Raw genomic sequence first — 20,979 nt, forward strand, 5'->3', positions numbered from 1 at the left:
ATTATCAAAGGATACATCTTAATATTCCCCAAATGGTGTTGATAGTTCAAAGGAAATTAAAATAACAAAAGAAAAATATTTGACTCAAACCTGAGCTACATATGTTCAAAAGATAATGCAAAATATAGTATTTTAGTATTTTTACTGAGTTAATTTTTTAGTAATTCATATCCTTTGTATAAAAGGTAAAGGTAAAGGTAAAGGCCCTTCCGTTGTTCATCGATTTGCTCGAGCGGGCCCAGTAATGTCTCCACTGGAGACTTTGTTGTTACTGTGTCTGGCATATCGAACACGTCACGGGGAGCTTGCCAGGCTCTGCCGTGCGGGCGAGATACTCTCGGTAGCTTGCCGGGCTCTCCGAGAGGGGCGGAGGAATCAAACTTGGGTTGGCCATGTTGGCTGCGTGTAAGTTTTTATTGAACTGAATAAAATGTGCAAGTATAGTATATTTTAATTTAAAATGATGGTAGGATGAAGAGTAATTATATATTTTCATAATAAACTAGTATTTTGGTTGAATGAAGTAAATATAAGTAACATTGTGTATCATTATGTTTTATGTTTGATACCATTTTATCTTCTGAGTGTGATTTCTTTGGGGGGAGGGGCCTCCAGCTTGGTGTTCTAGAGGCCAGTGAGGGTTATTCATAATGCCACAGGCATGCAAGGGTGTCTCCAGGCCCACACTGTGTGGTTTTGTGACACGTGTTACCGTTATCGTTACCGTTACCGGGAATCCAGCTGGGATTGGCCAAATCCAAGGCCCGCACTTTTAACTGTACTGTCTCTTTAGCCCAGATTTTTTTTTTTGTTAAAAACTTACACTTCTGTTTTACTGTTTTTTAAATTTTTAATATGGATAAAAGTGGCAACTGTTGATACAATTCTAGGATTAAAATAGATTAGATACCATTGTTGCAATATTAATATCAATAGATCTAGAAAGTAAATTTATGCGAACATTATTATATTTCATTGCATGATTGGTAAGACCTTGTCTAAGAATTTATTAAACTTTTTGTTGCTTTGCAGCCTCAGGGTGCCAAAAAGTCAACTATGGGCAGACATGGGTGGTGGGCTGGGCTGGTGGGGCTTCTGGAAGTATGAGGGATTGGGGAGAGGCAACCCACCCTGACTCCAGAAAAAAAAAAAACAACATCAAGAGTTCTCAGCGTGCACTGTGGTACCTTAAATTATTCAGAGATTGATATCTCTGAAGAGAATATTTGTGAGGCGCTGGAGTTGAGCCCTTGGTATAGCTGCAGTGGTGAGGATAAGAACTTATATTTCTGAAAGATTGCTTGATTTGTAAGAGATGAGCAGAGATACAAATGGTTTATGAAAAAGTAAGCAAAGAATTGAGGGAGGAAAGATGCACTTCTTTAATTTCAGAGAAGTAGATTTTCATTAAATGAAATTTTAAGTTGGAGCTCTGAGCCTCGGGTCCCACACACCTGGGTTCCCCTGCCGGTTCCTTCATGCTTGAGGCCCGTCCTAGTGTGTGGAGAGTGGTCTCAGCATGGCTGTGGCTGGGTCCCAGAGGTCTTCAGCTGCTCGGGCTCTGCTCAGGGCGGAGAGGGAAACGCAACCTGCTCCTCTCCCAAGGGCCCCGGTGAGAACAGCCAGGCGCGGGGACAGGAGACTGCATTGTTCTCTTCCGGGAGCTTGGTTTTATAGTCTCTGGATCTTGGCTGTTGATGGGGTTACACGGCAGTTGGTGTATACCTAGACCTCTTATTGTCTAGTTCTCACTTTCAGAGAACCCAGCAGGCTACCGAGAGTCACCTGCCCACATATATGCCTTTCTGGGAATACTGTAAAGGCTATTAGGGGCTTCCCCAAAAGCCTCTATCCCTCTCAGAGAGCCCGGCAAGCTACGGAGAGTATCCTGCCAACATGGCAGAGCCTGGCAAGCCATGGCGTACTCGATATGCCAAAAACAGTAACAATGATTGTCCTCATTTCCCTGACCCTGAAAGAGCCCCCAATATGCCGTTGGGCTACACTAGGACGTGACAGGGATGAATGGAGACGTTACTGGTTCCCGCTCGAGCAAATCAATGAACAATGGGGTGATAGTGATAGTGATAGTGATAGAAATTTTAACATGATTTTTATTTATTTTTTGTTTGAGAACCATACCTCATTCTGTACTTGGGGGTTACTCCAGGTGATGCAGTACCAGGGGTGAAATGTCATGCCCAGTGTGCAAATCATGTTGAACTATCTCTCCAGCCCAGCTAATGACGTTCAATATTGCAAAATAGCAAAAGTTTTACAATTATACTGTTCCCAAAAGTTTCAAAGCTTCAGTGCATTTGGCATTCAGATATACTGGTATAGAAGGTGAAGAGTAACAATCTTACTGCATCCAAGGCAAGCACCCTACCTGCTGTACAATCTTCCCAGCCCCAGATTTGCCTTTTAAAAAAATTTGGGGGGGGCACACCTTGTGGTGCTCAGGGCTCACGCCTGCCTCTGTGTTCAGGGATCACTCCTGGTGGGCTCAGGGAACCATCTGGGTACCTGGAATGAACCCGTCTCAGCACCATGCAAGGAGTGACTACCCACTACACTATCTCTTCGGATTCTGATTTGGGTTTCTTTTTTTTTCTTTTTGTTTTTGGGGGTCACACCCGGCGATGCGCAGGGGTTACTCATGGCTCATGCACTCAGAAATTACTCCTGGCGGTGCTCAGGGGACCATATGGGATGTTGGGAATCGAACCCGTTTTGGCTGCATGCAAGGCAAATGCCCTACCCACTGTGCTATCGCTCCAGCCCCTGATTTGTGTTTCTTAATATAATTCTTTATCTGCTCAACTTCGCTTCCCAATGTAATTCTCTCAATATAATGAACTATCCCAGTTTTTGGTTATAAAATATTCAATTTTTTCTGTATTAGAATTACATAAGTATTGCTCAGAGAAGTCACTTATCCATTATGCTGATTAGTTCTTTCTTTTCACTTTTTTTTTTATTTTTTTGCTTTTTGGGTCACACCCTGCAATGCACAGGGGTTACTCCTGGCTCTGCACTCAGGAATTACTTCTGGTGGTGCTCGGGAGACCATATGGGATGCTGGGAATCGAACCCGGGTCGGCCGTGTGCAAGGCAATTGCCCTACCCGCTGTGCTATATTGCTCCAGCCCCTAGCCCAGATTTTTAAGGGAAACTTTGTGGAGAAAGTGTCCTATTTAAAGAGATAATATTTTGTCCTTAGAAAGACCTCCCCTCCCCAAACACATACTCACACTCTTTTCGACTAAAGTATTACTTTAAATGAAATGTATAATTTCATTGAATGAAAAAATATCTTCAGCTACATAAGGACTGTGGTGAGGGGTCCTGAGCACTGGTGGTGGTGATTCTGTATAGTAATTTTGTACATCAAATCCATAAATGTTAAGACTGTTGTGACTATGTTACCTAAACTGAAAAAAAAAACCAACAAACTTTAAGAAGGCACTGAGTTCAGACCTGCAAACTTTTCATTTATTAGTTCTGTGAATGTCTTTCTTTTAGATACCTATTTGTTTTTTTTTTATACTCTATGAGGTAGTGGTGGTTAAGCTTTAGCACACAAATTGCCTTGGGAGTACTTACTAAAACATTATTTAGGACTATAATCCTAGAATTTTTGATTCAGTAAATTTCAAGTGGAACACAGAAATTGTCATTTTAAAGAAGTATTGTAGAGAATTCTTTTATATATACAGAAAAGAATTTTTTTATACATATAAAAGAATTCTTTTATAGAAAAAATTTTAAATAAGACACAGTAGGGCCAGAAGTTTAAAAGTTGGAAAAGGTTTCAATTTTACTAATATTTACTGATGAGTTAGTATACAGCAGATATATTGGGGGGGATGTATTATCAAAGATTATATTACAGCTATTTGTGTGAATTAAAGACGGTTTATATAAAGTTGGGTTGCTACAATTTACTAGAATTTTGTTCTTTGTAGGATGTGATAGATGGGGGAAAATTCAGTAGCAAAGTAAGGACGATAGTATTTTAGGAGTTAGAAACTGTGAAAGTGTAAGCTATCTAAATTTACTTATTTTTTTACATTTCAGTTCTTAAATATTAACAATATTAGAAAGAAATAGATATATCTTTAGTCTTATGTACCCAATCAATATATAATATTCTCACCATGCAATATGTTGCAGGTAGGGTAATGTGTATTACTTATATAAGGCTAATATGTTTCTCACCCCTGTAGTCTTTTTCTAATATAGCTGAACTCTCATTTGAGCATTCACATTTTTCAAAGTATACATCAGATTAAAATTCTCATATTTTCATCTGTTGTTAGTATTGTATACCCATAACTGAATAGAAAACAATTCCCTATAACAATATAGAATAGAATCTTCTATTGCTCTTTTTCTTTTCATCCTTGAAAAATTGGTGGATATTCTTTGGTAGTCTGTTTACTATCTCTCAGAAACATATGATATATTGCCTTCATAGAAGCAAGGTGAGAAAAACAACCTCAGTCCTAGACAGTCTCAACCCTTCTTTATCTTACTTGATACTTCAAGGTTGATAGTGATAGGGAGTTTGTTTTGGTGTGAGTGACAGGAATGACAGCCCTTTTTAACACTTGCTGGTGGAGCTACAAAACTGTCACACTTGAAAGCCATGAATATAGCTTACAGAAGCCTGTAAAAAATGTGAAGAGGACTGTTGAAATATTTAGAACTTTTTTCAGTTTTAATTTTATTTATTAATAGCAGGCTAAATAGTGTGTTTAGGTTTACTTCTCTTTCTCCTGTGAAACAGACACTTTTTTAGGAGGTGATAACTCTCATATTAGTGATGAGCACAGTTTTTTGTTTATTTCTACATGCCAGTACCACTTTATTCTAAACACCAATGAATTGTGAAAATATTCCAATATTCTATTTCTTATTATATATGCACATATATAATTAGTTTGTTCAGTTGTCAGTTAAAAATAATCTTTGTGTTGTTCTGAATGATTTTTAGACAAAGATCAGTCTTTTCTTTTGTAAATTTGTAACTCCAAAATATGGTCACTTTATATCCTTTTAAGAACTATTTCATATCTTTTCCCTGCCGTATCTTGTTTTTAAAAATATTAGTTATTGATTTGTTTTTGCAAGAGTGTAAATGTTTATATGCTTTAGGGGTATGTTGTTAGCACACAAGCAATCACAATTTTAGCCCGCCATTGCAGTTTCGTAATATGATCTGAGCTGCCTTCTCTCCTATCATTTATTAGTCATATCATGTTTAGTTTTGTTTTCCTTCCCTGAAGTTCAATAAGAGCTTACTTTCTTTCAGAAGGAGTACAGCAAGTGTCTGTGAGATGCAAAGAAAATAGGCTCCGGAATTTTCTTTGCTTTTTTTTGCTTTTCATCTTTTAAGTAGAAAGGAAGGAAAGAAATGCATTGTATTTGTTTTTCACTCTTCTTAGAAAAAAATCTGCTTCGCTTTGTTGAGTAACCTTCCTTCCTTTTATAAGATGATTTGGAAATGAAGTTTAAACTAATTGCAAAAGAGAATTAAATATTCAACTCTTTTTCAATAAGATTTTTAGAAACACTGATTATTTTCATTAAGATTACTTACACATTCATTATCAAGATAAAGAAAATTATATATGAAATGAGTTGGATGATATTAAAAATAGATTATTATGAGGAAAAAAGTAAAGGATATTTTAATGTGTCTTGGTGTTTTTCCGTTAAGTATTTATAATTAAATTTTTACTGGAAGAAGAAAATATGTGTTTAGTGGAAAAATGGATGTTAATACTTAAAATGTGTAATAGATGCTGGAAATAGCAAGTTAAATGATCATTTTCAGTAGTTTCTAATAACAACCATATTTTAAATAATGATATTTTACTTTGTATGTTTTGAAAGGAATTATTTTTGTTTTTGACCTTGTTATCCTTACATTTTTTACAAAACATAATTCAAAAGTTCTTAGATCATTGAGGGTAATCTAGTTTCTTAAGGCCCTCTTTATGGCCGTCACTTTTAATTCTTCAATGTCTTATGCCAGTTCTTTTTCTGGTTAGTTGGCATACTCCGTGTTTCTGCCTTCATGTGGCTTGTCACATCTAGACATTCCTTTGCTGAGCTTCTCCCGGCAAGTTTTCCTAAGCCTTTCACTACCTGCCACAGTAATAGCAACACTCCCATATTCTGTGTTATGCCAGTTCATTTGGTTTCTTGGCTTACTATCATTTTTGTCTTATCTAATCAACTCTTTCTATTTCTATTTCATTAATTTCTTGTGGCTCATATCTCATTGTGTAATTCTCCTGCTTAGATTTCTCTGCTTGCATTTTTAAGGCCCTCTCTGCTCTTTGACCCTAATTTAACTTTGCAGATCAGTTTACTGCCATTGTTACTTTCTTCTTTCTAAAGAGCAGTGTACTCTTTCTAGAATGTCAGTAGCCTTTTCTCAACAGTGCTTTAAAAAAGTGTTGCATTTACACTTACATCTAATGTAATTCTTTTTCTTTTCCCCTCTCCCCACCCATCCCCTCCACTCCCCTCCTCTCTCTCTCTCTCTCTCTCTTTCCCTTACCCTTTTCCTTTCTTGTTTTTTTTTTCTTTTCTTTTTTTTTTTTATTTTGGAGTCACATCTGCTAGTGCTCAGGGCTAACTCCTGACTCTGCAGCAGGGATAATGCTTGGTGAGGCCCAGGGGATCCTTCTGTGGTGTCGGGATCGCACCTTGTTCAAGGCCCACACCCTCCCTGCTGTACTACACTTTTTGCTTCTCCATTCTTCTCAAGTTTATTAAGAACTTTGCTCTTTTTTGGGGTGAGGGTGGGAGAGGTTTTACTTCACTGTGCTCAGGGCTTACTCCTGGCTGTGTGCTCAGGGGTCACTCCTAGTTGGGCTTGGGTGACCAGTAGGGATGCCAGAGATAGAACCTGGGTGGGTGCCCTACCCCTTGTACTATCTTTCTGACCTCAGAACTTTGTTCTATTTAAATAACACTTACTAAATTGTCTTTTCTTTTTCTATAGATAGATGTGGCCATAAATTTTAATACATTGATTTTGGTCTTCAAGTTCTTGAGTATAATATTTCTGTTACATATAATATAGTCTGTCTTCTATACTCCCCTCATTTTGTAAGAATTTAAAAGTACTTGCTCACAAAGCTTTACTTAAATGTACAAACATAAAATGTAATAAAACCAAAAGTTTGACCGATTTTGGAAAGAAAGCCTTGAAATTGTTATGTTGAATAAAAGCACTCTTAAATACCTATTTTATTTTACTTTTAAGTTGTCATCTTTAAATATAATTTTAATAAGTTTAATTTTTAACTCCCTAAGAACTGAAATCTTGTTATAAATTTATGTGGGATGAGGATATTAAGATTCTATCCTCTAGTCTATGTTGAAAATGAAAGATTTGACAATCAAGCTGTCATGTCTCCAAAAAAAAATTATGCGGGGACTTAAAAAATAGATAATGGCATATCTGTTCTATAATTTACCCCATTCACACTTGGGATATGTAAATCCTATTCTTTATTTCATGGAGTCTCTTCCTCTACCCCCAAATCTCATTTCCTAAATAAATAAAAATAAACTATTTTACTTCACTTTAAAATAGACCACATTTCTAAATATTGATAAATCATAGGTGAGAGGTACAAAATTATTCTGAATGACTTTAGAAAAGAAATAATTATAAACAAATTAGTTTTCATAATAAATTTGAGTAGTACTTGGTAAAATAATAGCCTCCTAACATTAGCAAGCAAAACAGAAAAAAAAAATAGCCTGTATTGTGTTGAGTTCATCCTTGGATAGTTTTGTATGTTTGTTTTGTTTTGGGGCTATAGCTGGTGATACTCAGGGGTTACTCCTGGCTTTGCACTCAGGAATTACTCCTGGAAGTGCTCGGGGAACCAAATGGATGCTGGGGATCCCAGGGATTTAACCCAGGTCAGCCGCATGTAAGGCAAATGCCTACCTACTGTACTATTGCTCTGGCCTCATCCTTGGATAGTTTTTAAGTTAATAGTTACTATTCCTTTTGCATTGAAGGAGTCACCCAATTATATAGAAATTTGTATCTCTGTAATTTGTAGCATGTGAGTTAAAAAAAATACAGTTTTAAGGAAGAATTCCATATTGAATTTACTATTCCTCATAGTGGTTTTGCTTTAAAAATCTTATTCTTACATGAAAATGTAGCACTTGTACTTTGTGAGGTAAAGATATTTGATATAAAGTGAAAAATTTGCACATTATAGTAAAGGTCATCTCTTTCATAGAACATTTAATCAAATGCTTCAGATTCTCATTCTTTTAAGTTGAGATCAATAATTACAAATATTCTTCTTACTTATTTTTAAAAGATGAACTTACAAATATTTTGTATAATGCACCACATAATATTAGTTATTATAACTTATCTGGCAATCAGTGGATGCACTTTTGTATATTCATAATGTGTCAATTATGTTTGTTATTTGTCAGTTACAATGTCATGTTTAGAAATAATCAGAGTTTTAGAGGGTAACATTATATTTGCCACTTATTTTGTAGATGAGTTATAGTAAACAAGAGGATATGAAAGCAGTTTAGATAAATATCTTAGAAAAATGTTTCTAAAGCAGTTCTTTGGAAATTAATACATTTGAAGATTAAAAACAAAATTTTTCTTAATATGAAAGTTTTTTTCCTGATATAAAAATAGTCTAATTTTTATTGAATATGAAATGGTTAAATTTTTCATTTAGGTTTAGGAGTAAGAGTATAAAGTCATTTAAATTTTTAATGTCTATTAGATATTCTCTCAAGTATATCAATGAAATAGTATTCTTACATTTTTCTATGGTCTTGATTTCTCTGTGGGTTACAAAGATTAGGTCCTCCTTGCTTATTTACTGTCTTATTTAATCTATAGAAGAATAGATATGTGGAAGAAGTGAACTATGCCTTTACCAAATTTGAAATTATGTTGATGTTTTTATAAGAAATCAAAATTTAATTTGCTATTTATAACCTCATTGATTCATTCCCCTCCCCAATATTAGGGGTCTTAGTATACTAGATTGAATAGAATCATTTGCACAAAAGTGACATACTATTTAATTTTTCCACATAATTTTTTTTTATTTAAAAATGAGTGGCTGCTTGATTTAGTGAATATAGTTAAAAAAATAGAAAACTTTTTCATGAAGTCGGTTGTCAGGTAGTAAGTATTTGCCTACTTTAACTTATTGCTAACTTTCTTATATAGGTACATTAGCACTCATTGATAGATTATTAGATTATAATACTTGGAAAATACTTGTTTGATATGAGATTCCCTAGCCTGATATCAATAGTTAGGATTAATAATTTCATAGTTATTCAGCATGATTTGAGGACTGAAGGCAAAATATTTTAAGTTAGATTAAGTGGTATAGAGTAGAAAAGTTGACAGATTACTGCTGCTTTTAATGATTTTCAGAATATAAACAACTATATAGTATTTTGAAACATTTGGGAACTATAATGTGAGTTGCATTATTCTGAAGTTTCTCTGAGTCTAAAATTAGAAGCAGTTGGCTTTGTTAGGCCTTTCTAAAATGGTATTATTTATTTTTCCTTGACTATACTCAAATTTTAATATGAAAAAATTGACTAGAATAAAGTTAGGAAGTCAAGTTTATTTTATTGAATGCTTTTTTACCTGTATACTTTATTTATATACATATTTAGAGTATTTGGCTTAAACTCAACAAAGTGAGGGAGATTGTAATTTAACTTTCTTCCTTCCCTTTATTATCCATTAGTTTGCATATTATAGGCATAGTTTCCTTAATTTAAAAAAATCAATCTTTTTGTATAATAAACTTGAACCTTATGTTTTCCTATCATGATGGGGATATATATACAGGGGTTTGTGTTTCAGTTTTGATTCTTGACTTTTAAATATCTTAATAAATACTATAATTTCCTATAGTAAAAATAAAAGGGTAAAGTTTTGAACATAGTTCGTTATTTTTGATGTATGAAAGATATATCAAGTACTCTATATTAGAACACATAATATACAAGAAATTCTAGATTGCTCTGATTATTTGGAGCCCATCCTTTTAGTCTTTATGTTAAAATGATACCCTAGGAGTCTTCACTTAAATATATCTATAATCTGTGGCTTAAAAATAGTCCACTTTATATATATATACGTTTCATATTGTATATATATAAAACAAGGATATCTCTGTGAGTTACATTTTAAAGTTATACACTTTTTTAAGGCTATGTATTTATTCTTTAGAAAATATGACTTACACGAATATCTTAGGATGGACATAATTTTGACAAAATATACACATGGTACTACTTTAACAAACTGCCATGCAACAAATACATTAAGTAATGAAGAAGTTGAATATATATGAACTAATCTAATCTTGACATTTACACTGAAAATTTACACCAATACTTGAAATGTTCTTTTTTAATATTTGGCAGTAATTTTATTTTTTACAATTTAAAAACTTCTAGATATGAATTTGGTGAATTTTCTAGTCTGTGACAACCTGAGGTACTAAACATTTTTCTCTTATTTCACTGTCTTCAAAGGTAAGTTTTTTGTTTCTTTTAGGTTCTATCCATGAGTTGTGTATTACAGCATTATTAGGCATGGGATCAGCTTCCACTATGGAAACAACTCGCTTTTTCATTTTACTTTTCAAGACCTTTTGAAATTTTTGTCTAGTGAATGCATATAACAGCGGGTGAAATATAGTTGTTCCATAAGCCATGACTAAAAAACACAATCTTAGTTTTACTAAAAGGTCACTTGGTCCTAAACACAAAATGGTGGTATTTAAAACAGAGATTGGTGTCCAGCAGAGAAGAAATGTAGAAATAATCAGCAAAGACATTCTGAAGACTCTCTTTTGCCTTTCTCGTCGTTCTCGGTGTCGTTTCACAGCTCGCCGGAGAGCAATTATTACAGAGACTGAAGTTCTTACACCAAAGACGACATTTCTCCCACCACTGCTTTGGGACATGTCTGTGGTCTCATGTGTGGTTAGAGAAATCGTCTTTTTCTTCCTTGTTTTCTTCTTTGGCCCTGTTGAAAATCTTGTGCCTATCCGGATATTAAGAGCCTGAAGTATTTTGGTGTATGTGATTAACATCACTATGACAGTGAAAAAGAATATTGGGATCTGTACTAGCAGGTGATAATACATTCCCAGTTCAGTGTAATATTCATCAGTGCTGACACACAAAAGTGTCTTGTTTTCCCATGTATTCCCACTTTGAAGGCTGAAAAAATTGACCTCAATAAAGGGAATCAAAAAAGAGAAAAACGAAAAAATCCAAATGGATGTCATTAGCATTACAGCTCTGCCCATCGTCAGTATTCGGTTTGCAGGTTTTACGGAGATGTCATATCTGTCTAAAGTGATAGCAAAAACGTTGATTGCTGTTGAGACACTTGCAAAAGATACACAGGCCTCATGGAAACAGCAGATAAGAGCAGTGTTACTCTCCAGTGAAAGCAGAAGGATAACTATAGTTAGAGGAATACATCCCACACAGATTATCACATCCAGCACATGAAGATTCATTGTAATAATGTTACTGACAGAGTTGATTAAGTTGGATTTCATGCAGTAAAGTACCAATACGGTGAGGTTGCTGCCAAGTCCCAATACAATTTCTAACATAAGAAATCCGGTGAGAGACACTTGAAAGCTTAATGGGTATGATAGTGGTTGGTACATATTGGTGTCGATGTCATCAATGTCATCTCGCACTGTAATGTTAGATTCAGACTGCATGTTGATTTCCAGAATGGGAGAAAAACACATTCTCTTGGAGCATTCGTTTTTTTCTCCTAGAAAGTGAAATAGAATAAACTATTTGACATTTTGCAGTTTAAATGATGTAAAAAAGCATGTGTTGGAAAAGAATCTTTTTACTGTGTTCTTATTTTAATTTTTAAGCTTTTAAACTATTAATGAAGCATGGAGAATTAGAAAACCAGGGTTGAGTTATTTTAATGCGAAAGGAACTTGGGTTTTCTTGTTGATGAAGGAACTGTCTGAAGCTTGTTCCCTGCAGTGCAAAATTTATTTAATACACAAAATATGTTTCCTTCATTTGGATTTGTTAGACTTATTGAGATGTAGTATATTTTTGTATAATATAAATACACTATAAGAAGAACTAATTTTAGCCTGGTCTTTTTAATATTTTCCCTTAAAACATGAGTAGGTGAGGAATAAATGCTCTTTTAATATATCCTAGCATAATTAGTGTAGGTGAAAATTTTCCTTTGAAATTTAAAATGAAGTATACTTAGGAATATTTAGTTATTTCTCACAGAAATAGCAAATGATGTATTTTACATTTCACAGTGAAAATGCTCATTGAACTCTATACTTGACAGACTTAAATTATAAAAATTAGGAAAGACATTATATTAAAGTAAAAGAACCACAGAGCTTAGTAAAAGAACACTAATGATTCCTATGATTGATTTATTTTTGTGACCACACCCTCTTATACTTAGTGGAAGGAGAAAATTGAAATTTAATAGGAGTTCAAGAAATAGTTTAGAAGTTGTTTAGAAAGAATATGAGTTGATTGTTCAAAACGTGGTTTTTCAAATAAAAAATGAAATTCTAGGGAAAGCAATATATGAAGTCCATTTTCTGAGCAGTCTTTTAAAAGTTATATATTTCCTGTGAAGTCTTTATATAAATCACCCAGTGTATATAATAGCAAGGAATACCAATAAACTTGCTTATTCAAGCAGATCTATATTTTAATATATAAAGGCTCTGAGTGATGATAATAATGTTGAATTTTGGCGGCAAAATGTCAGTACCAGAATATTCATTTAAAGTATAAACTCATACAACCAACTAAATTTCACATTTCACATATAGCAGTTTGTAAAATCATAATCAAACACAAAGCATAAAAGCTAGTCATTTTTAGAATTCAGTTTAACCTTAATGTAATCTTTGACAAGTGTAGAATACAGTTCTTGTTAGGTATATTTTCAGGATAATATTTTAGAAACACAGATTATAACATTAATTTCTTTTGAACTTGGTATAAAGTATTACTAGAGACAATGATTCAGATAAGTAAAGGTCTTAACTAACATTGACATCTCACGAAAATGAAACATTTCTGAGTGCCAGATTTCCCGAGTTGACAGATAAAACATCAGGTTTGTCACATCAGTTAGCTTGATCATTAAAGCAGAAACGTCAAGTTAGATGATAATTAAGAATTATCCTCTAAAGCAAGATTCTCTTCTTTTGTAAATGTAAAACCGTGTGCTGGGCTGCATGCATCTTCTGACCTACCTGTTTGTTGTTGCCTTAGGGGCCTTTTGGCTCACACGAGCAGTTTCTCACAAATTGGTACATGATGTCATGGACAGATTTGACATAAATGTTTACCTGACAGCAGTGAAGTAGCTGTGTTTTATTTCATGTCTTGTAGGAATTCTTTCATTTTTCTCTCCAAAACTTCAACTGCATGAATTGTGAGATTTAGTTGGCTGATGAATTTCTAAAGACCAGTATAAAATATTTGTGTTTGTTTTGCCTTAAGAAAGTCACGATCAAGAGAAACTTCCTCAAATCATAAGAATTATGTTTCCCTCTGATGGAATATATGACAGTGTCACTTTATTCTCCAGAGCGTGTGAAAACAAAAAAGGAAACACAGGTTTCTAGCTTCTAAAATATATTTAGACACTCTTGTTACAATTGAAAATCTGTTTCTATAGCAGTCCTCATTATTTTGAACTGGCTTCTTGAGCACACAGCTTGCTTTATGTTATAAATCCAGTTTATGTTCTTTTGATTAAAACCATTCCTTTCTAATTTGGTTTGTTTTCATTAAAAGAGGATACATAATTGGTCATAAACTCAGATGGAAAAATCCTTGAGTCACATCAATTGATAGAAATATCTGAATAGTTAGTGCAGAAAAGACTTGCTAAAGCTTCATTTAGCTTGCTGGTAATGTGTGCCATTCTCCTCTTGGCAAGTCATATTTCCCTGCTTCTTCAAGAATTAGTAGTTCCACAATTCTGGTATGTTAAATATTAACTCCCCCTTTAAAAATGCTCACCATTTTGTTTTCAGGCTTTTATAGTTTCATTCTTTTTCTTTTTGTGGCTATTTTATATAGCATCTTCTTGGGATGATTACTGTCAGTTTTTTGTATTCCAGCAATAAAGTATTCTTTGGTTTTTAACTCCTCAGTGTCCTAAAATCATTTTTTTGCAAGAATATCCTGCAGCTTGTGGTTTAGACAGCTAGGGAGACACTCGATCAGTTGAATTCTTCATATTGCCAGTTGTAAATACTGAATTAGCTGCTGTGGGCCCTCGTGAAAAAGGAAAAAAAGTAGTTAAGATACAGGGTTTCTAATCATTTCCACTTAATTGAAAGTTACTTTATTTTTGTTTATTTTAGTACCTTAATGCAGTTATTGTTACCAAAATAGCCAAACTGTATTACTAGAGCCACAGCTTATGCATAAATTTAAGGGTTTCTCTGAATAAAAATATCTTTTCATAACAAAGATGGTATATGTTATTTAATAGCAGTGTTACAAATATAACAAGAAAAGAAAAATTACATGTTGAAAACTAATTTCTGTTCTCATTTTAGACACCAACCTGTATTTTTTTTTCAGAAATTATGTGCAATTAGCACTCACTAAGCACATTGTCAGTTTCTTTTTGCCTTTGTGAAAAATTTATCATTTCATGCTATAAAATATTGTAATTTGCTTAATTATTAGCCACATAGTTTGAATTTTAACTGATTAAGACACATCTCATAATAAGATAGTACAATTTTCTGATGATGGATTGTTCATGTAGTTGACATGTAAAAAGTAATATAGAATGTAACTGCAAATTAAATCATTTCGGTGAACATGCTCCAAAGCAAACTTAGCAATCTGAGTAATAAATAATAGTTCAGTAGCAAACCTGGTTCTTTTAAGAAATACAAGAAATTTTTTTAACACCTGAAAAAAATTGTATGATGACATTAAGTATATTTTGTGTGACTGAAGTGAATTAAAAGTGATGTCTTCATAGTAAATCAACAGTATATTTTGATTTTAACATTATATACTAAACAAATCACATTCAAAATATATCCTCAAAGAAATAGATCTGAAATACATGCTTATCCATAAGTAGAATTAAGCAAAAAATAATGTTGAAAACCTCTTAAAATTTAGACGGAAAATTTCCGAAGTAATTTTATCCCACTATACCGGTTCAAAAGCAGCTGTATACTATAATAAGAACGCATCTTACCTCTGCTAAAGATTTGATAAATTCTTGATGTAGTTGAAGCATTTCCAGGTTTGATTGATTCATTTTGTTCACTTGTTAGCAGAGGACTGGGGAAGGAGGATCATAAACAGCTCTTCCAGAATGACCTTAATGAAAATATGTGTCTGTACTGTGCCATTGTTTCAGCAGTACTGCTAATGTATGGAACATGTAGTGCTGCTTAGAGGCTGCTGCAGTCTCACTCTTCCTACTGTGGAATCAATAAGCATCTGAAAATACATAATGAAAGTAATTTAACATACTGAAGGCTTCTTGTCTCCAGAGACAACATTTAGATTCAGTCTTTCTAAATAGGAACTGCACTGCTTTTCAGAGGAAAGCTGTTCTTGGGCAGCTTTTGCAGAATGACAGCCTACCTTGTCGCTTCTCTCCACTGCAGAGAGATGCAGTGCATTCACTAATTTTGATTGGTCAGTTGTATTGAGCTTAAACTGTGCTTCACATGTATAGCAGGGACTTTCCCCCACTGTTTTATATAAGGATGCGTTTAAAAAACCAAATTGATAAGGGATTCTGTGTGACTCTGAAATGGAATATGAGTAAATTAGTCTTATAAATTTCATATTCTGTTCTGCTTTGTTGTTCATTTATGGCAAGCATTAAAAATGCAAGGAGGTAGGGGCAATAAATAATTTCTTTGTACAAATATATTTTATATTTTAAAATCTGTATAATTGCGCTTGAATATTTTATTCATATATGTTTTTGGTTGTGATTCTTTGTTCTACAAATAGAAAATCACTGCATCTTTACTGTGAACCACATTGAATTTCAACTAGTATATTTGTATTCGAGTCAATGTCTCAGTGTATTCTAAATTGTTACGAACTTCCCAAGGTGTTATATAGTTATGACTGTAACATTCATTTTTTCAGGTACCCATTCACTTTACTCATTGGCTTTACTAACCAGATCTACCCTATGATATTTTTACAGTTTCTTGTTAATTGAATAGTCTTTGTATATAAAGATTTAATTGTATTGCTTTTGAGATTGCTACTCAGTTTCACCTCTGGTCACTTTTTTTTTTTCAGTAGCTATATATTGATCAGTTACTCTAGAATTTTATTTCAGACAACTATTTCTATTTCTAACATAGGCATATAGTGGATTACTATGCCATAACTATTACATAGAGCTTATGTTAATGTTGATGGTTATATATTGGTAAAGGAAAGAGAGAGTTAGTAACATGTTAATAAGTTAATGCTAAATTGTTTTAAGCTACATACACTGTCAAAAGAAAAATGATGTAAATAATTAGCTTAAAATGCTAATTTAAAATGATATCCTTATTGTTGTCTAAAAGTAAGCTTTCATTTTTTAATAATTGGCTTTTTGTTTTTAAAACATGATTGACTTTGTAAGGTTGCTAGATTCTATGTCAGTTGATAAAAGTAGGCATTTTTCACATGACTGAATTAATAGAATACTGATCACCTATTTCTGTTATTTAGGACTATTATGATCTTCATTTAAGAAATATTATTTTCTAAGTTTTTGTTTGCAATTATAATTTTTTTTACAATCTTGAAAAGCATCATGAATTTTTATAATCTTTCCACTGAGAATATTTAAGCTTCACAGCTGGCTGTGTTGTATGTATTTTGAATATCATTCCTATAGTAAGAGAGTAATGTGAAAAATTTTGTTGTGAATTTCTGAAATTTTCTGCATAGTTTTCAGTAGCAAAGTTTTGGTAATGCTAAAATTCTAAACATTGTTATGCTTTTATTCATGTATTTTGAAAGTTGGAGGAAAGGATTTTGTCTAGATGCCAGCCATGTTGAAAAGTAGCATGAACATGTGCATAAACACTCAAAGTTATTTTAAACTTATAACTAAAGGTGGAAAAAACAGAATGATTTAAAGTTTGTGGTAGGGTTAAGAAATTACTAGTATAATACATATACTAACATTCTGTTGAAGCATTCTTGTTATCAGAGTGTATACCTATGTATTGTTGGAAACCAAGGCACAGCAAAGTTTAGTAACTTGGAAGAGTCATTAAATTGGTAGCAGTACTAGTGTTCAAACTCTGCAAACCCCTCTTCACTTCTAGTTGGCTCCTCTTTCAGGACAATGTCAAGATTCTTGGAACTTAGAATTGTATGATTAGAGTTTAGTCACTGCTTATTGGTTATATGATTTTTTTTTGGACAAGTCAGGGGTTCTATGGATCATTATAAAGCTTTGATTCTTGATATTGTATATATATATATATTTCTGTGCTTTGTTAACATCTCTGTGAGACAGTATTTCAAAGTTCAGGTAATTTTGAAAAACATAATCTGGGATATCTCTTGACAGGAAGAGTAATAACAAGAGCTCAGAACTCAACATTGCTTCCTTTTTAGGCCTTATACAAATGCTTTGTCATTAAGGGCATATAAGGCATAATGAACAGCAGCATTTTCCCCCCATATGATGCTTAATATAGTTTTAGATAATTTTTTCAATTACATAATGTGTGTATAAATAAATATGAAAAGATACCGACGATTTGGTGATTATAATAATCCTGATTCCCTAGCAGGATTATCCTGTCTACTTTTGTTTTTTATAAAGATGAAAATGTCTAACCCATTGCTTGAGAATTAGATTATATTTTTTCTTGTAAAATTGCATATGTTAGAATATACAAAGATTCTTGTTTCCATAGTAACAGATTTCACACTTGTGCATTTAATACATTTAAAAAAATTAGTATGGGATCTGAATTTTGAAAATGTTATATTTCTACTTTAAATTTAATTTTTAAGATAACTGTGCAGATTAGGAATTAGTTAAGAACTTGGGAAAGCAGTTTCATCTTTCCTGATGATAACTGAGCAGCAGATGCGAATTTAACAAACACATTAAAGTTCTTTTTACTTTTTTTGTAAATATTTTGATTGTATAGGAATTCTAGCTTCTAAAATTCCTATTATGGGAGTCTTTGGTTTTTAATTTTATGTATTTACTCCCTTAGATTTGGACTATGACTGTTGAAAGAATGATTGTTGCTCTAATCATGTTAGATCATTCCTACCCAGCTTGTTGCCAGTTCTGATTCTACATTTTGATTAGTCTTTATTTATAATAAGTGCAGAAATAACTCAACTTTGTGAAATATGGAATTGAACATAACTAAAAGTGCTTTGAAGTGATTTGTAGAGAATTGTAGAGAATATATGCAATTTCAGTCTCAAATTCCTGAAAAAAACAACCTGTTTTAAAATTATTTTGCTTAAGGGAATGAAGTAATGTATACTTTATAATGAACTCTTAACATTCTCCACTATTGATGATATTAGAATCCAGGGAAGAAAGGATTATTTCAATTTGAAGCTAATTCAGAAATTTTGTTTGGTTTAAAATTTCTGTCACAGCAAATGTTTTTTTTACCAGAAAAATAAAAATGGACCATCTGCTGAAACCTCCATCAAGTGGGGAGTAGCCAAGGTAGTAGAGTGTCAACAACATTGGTGATTCATTGTCTATAAGAAAATTATTGAAAATTGCTTATTCGGATAAGAATATGCATCAGAATCGTCTACTCTTGACCAAAAAAAAAAAATACTTGATAAAACATACATCCTTATCCTTAACCTCAGCTGAGCTGGATATTTAAAATATTTCATTTTTATTTTTTCACATGATGTAATTGTAAGTTATTTGCCAGAATCATATAAATATATGAAATTTCTATATTTTTTAAAAATCAAAATCTAGATTTTGGACATTATGATTATTACTTTTTTTTGCTTTTTGGGTCACACCTAGCAATACTCAGAGGTTACTCCTGGCTCTGCACGCAGGAATTATCCTGATGGTGCTCAGGGGACCATATGGGATGCTGAGGATCAAACCCAAGGTCGGCTGTGTGCAAGGCAAGCAAGTACCCTAACCACTGTACTATCAGTCTGTCCCCTGTTTATTACTATTTTAAATCTGTCTACTGTCTGTCCTATTGTTCGCTTGTCATTTTGTGGGCCCTGTCCATATTACTTCCCTGCTCCTCCCAGTTTTCTGGCCTACTGCTTTAACACACTAATTCCACTTTTTTTGTTTTTGTTTTTGCTTTTGGGCCCCACCTGGTACTCTGGGCTTACTTCTCTCTTTGTGCTAGAGGTAACTCCTAGCTGTCTTGGGGACCATATGTGATGCTGGGTCTTGCTTGAACCCAGGTCGACCATGTGCAAGGTAAGTACCCTACCCACTGCACTATCACTCTGGCCCCTGATTGCTCTTTTTTTTGTTACTTTATATTCTTTGCATAATTCTTCTACTGTAATTTATTATGCAGAATCAAATTTATTTCTGTCCTAAAGCCAAGTCAAGTAATAATCAAATTATGTCTTTAACAAAGCTACAAAGCTAAGGCAGATACCCTCTTCTGTGATGTTATAAGCTCTGTGCTCTGGTGGGAGCTGTAACTGAACGATGATATACTTGTGGCCTATCAATTGTAATTCGACACGTAATGCTGTTGTAAATAGGTTGCCATTCTTTATGTTCAGAGACTGACAATGGTGTTCCACTATGATGTTCCACTATGGACTGTTTCACTGTCCACCGAGTAATTTCTGCTTCTTGGATAAAGGATGTATTTTAAGAGCTGATTGGTAATAGTTAATGTCTGTTCACTGGCAACTTTTAGTAAAATGCGGAAATATTTCTTCACTTTCACTGTCTTCTAGATTCCATTTAAGGATGTAGTATCTATGGAAAATTTTGTGCTTTTGATATAATTGCAGAGATATTTTTTGGATCAGTTTGAGGAAAATAGACATTATTCAGTTTTCCAGTTTATGGACACAGGGTCTATTAAGTCTTTTAGTTTTATCAGCATTTTTGTAGTGCTTATCTTATAGATGCTGTATGTTTTAGATTTATAGGTAATTAATTTTTTTCATGTTATTGAAATAGCACCAAATAAAAAAACCACAATTCCAATTATTGGTTTTTAGTATAATGTATTTATATTTATTGTGTATTTATTGTGACCTTGTCTCCTGCAATTTGATTAAACTCATACGGTAGTCTTAAGGAGGTTTTGTTTTTTTAAATTGTATTTTATTTTATTTTTGTAGTCCCATTTTTGGGGCTGCATCCAGGAGGACTGAGTCTTATTCCTAACTCTGTGCTCAGGAATCATTCCTGGAGGGGCTCAGGAGCCAGGTGCATGGGGTTTGAACAAGAGATGGCTGTGTGCAAGGCAAGCACCTTAACTGCTGTGCTATCTCAGGCTCAGAATCCCATGATCTTTCCTAATGAGCTAGTGTCCCTTGCAAATAGAGACAGTTTACTAGTTCTTGAATTTTTGGTTGTTTTGATTGGTTTTAGCTTTGATTGTTTTTCTTGCCTTATTGTACTGTCTGGGACCCCTGGTGTCAGAATTAATAGGAGTGTGTTTGAGTAAGCAATCTGCCACATGTCCTACACATCCCTGAATATCCTTGGGCATACTATATTTTATATCTAAAATGCAGAGATCTAACTATTCCTTCCTACATTTCTCAGGGTTGTATTTGTAGCTTCCAGCATTTAGGGATAAAATGATGACTCCCTAAACGAAAAGCAGACTTTATTCTTCTTGTTGTAACACTGGCCAATTTTACAGTGTTTTTCAG

At 33.5% G+C, this 20,979-nt stretch overlaps 2 protein-coding genes across 5 annotated transcripts in view; one reads left to right on the forward strand and one right to left on the reverse strand.

Annotated features, from left to right (window-relative positions):
* The window catches only part of COG5 (component of oligomeric golgi complex 5), a 238,304-nt gene that overhangs the window by 49,807 nt on the left and 167,518 nt on the right, over positions 1–20,979 (forward strand). The window lies entirely within an intron of this gene.
* Positions 9,074–15,714, reverse strand: GPR22 (G protein-coupled receptor 22). Of its 4 annotated transcripts, none has more exons than XM_056118168.1 (3): positions 15,326–15,714; positions 14,119–14,376; positions 9,074–11,857 (listed from the first exon to the last, which is right to left on the reverse strand). In XM_056118168.1, exon 3 carries the CDS (start codon positions 11,829–11,831, stop codon positions 10,533–10,535), a length of 1,299 nt encoding a protein of 432 aa, XP_055974143.1. In that variant the 5' UTR covers positions 11,832–11,857; positions 14,119–14,376; positions 15,326–15,714; the 3' UTR covers positions 9,074–10,532. The 4 variants fall into 4 exon arrangements, with proteins under 4 accessions (XP_055974143.1, XP_055974142.1, XP_055974141.1 ...); XM_056118167.1 differs by having other exon boundaries at positions 13,440–14,376; XM_056118166.1 differs by having other exon boundaries at positions 13,344–14,376.

Source organism: Sorex fumeus, unplaced genomic scaffold, assembly GCF_029834395.1.
Source record: "Sorex fumeus unplaced genomic scaffold, SorFum_2.1 ptg000037l, whole genome shotgun sequence".
NCBI lineage: Eukaryota > Metazoa > Chordata > Mammalia > Eulipotyphla > Soricidae > Sorex > Sorex fumeus.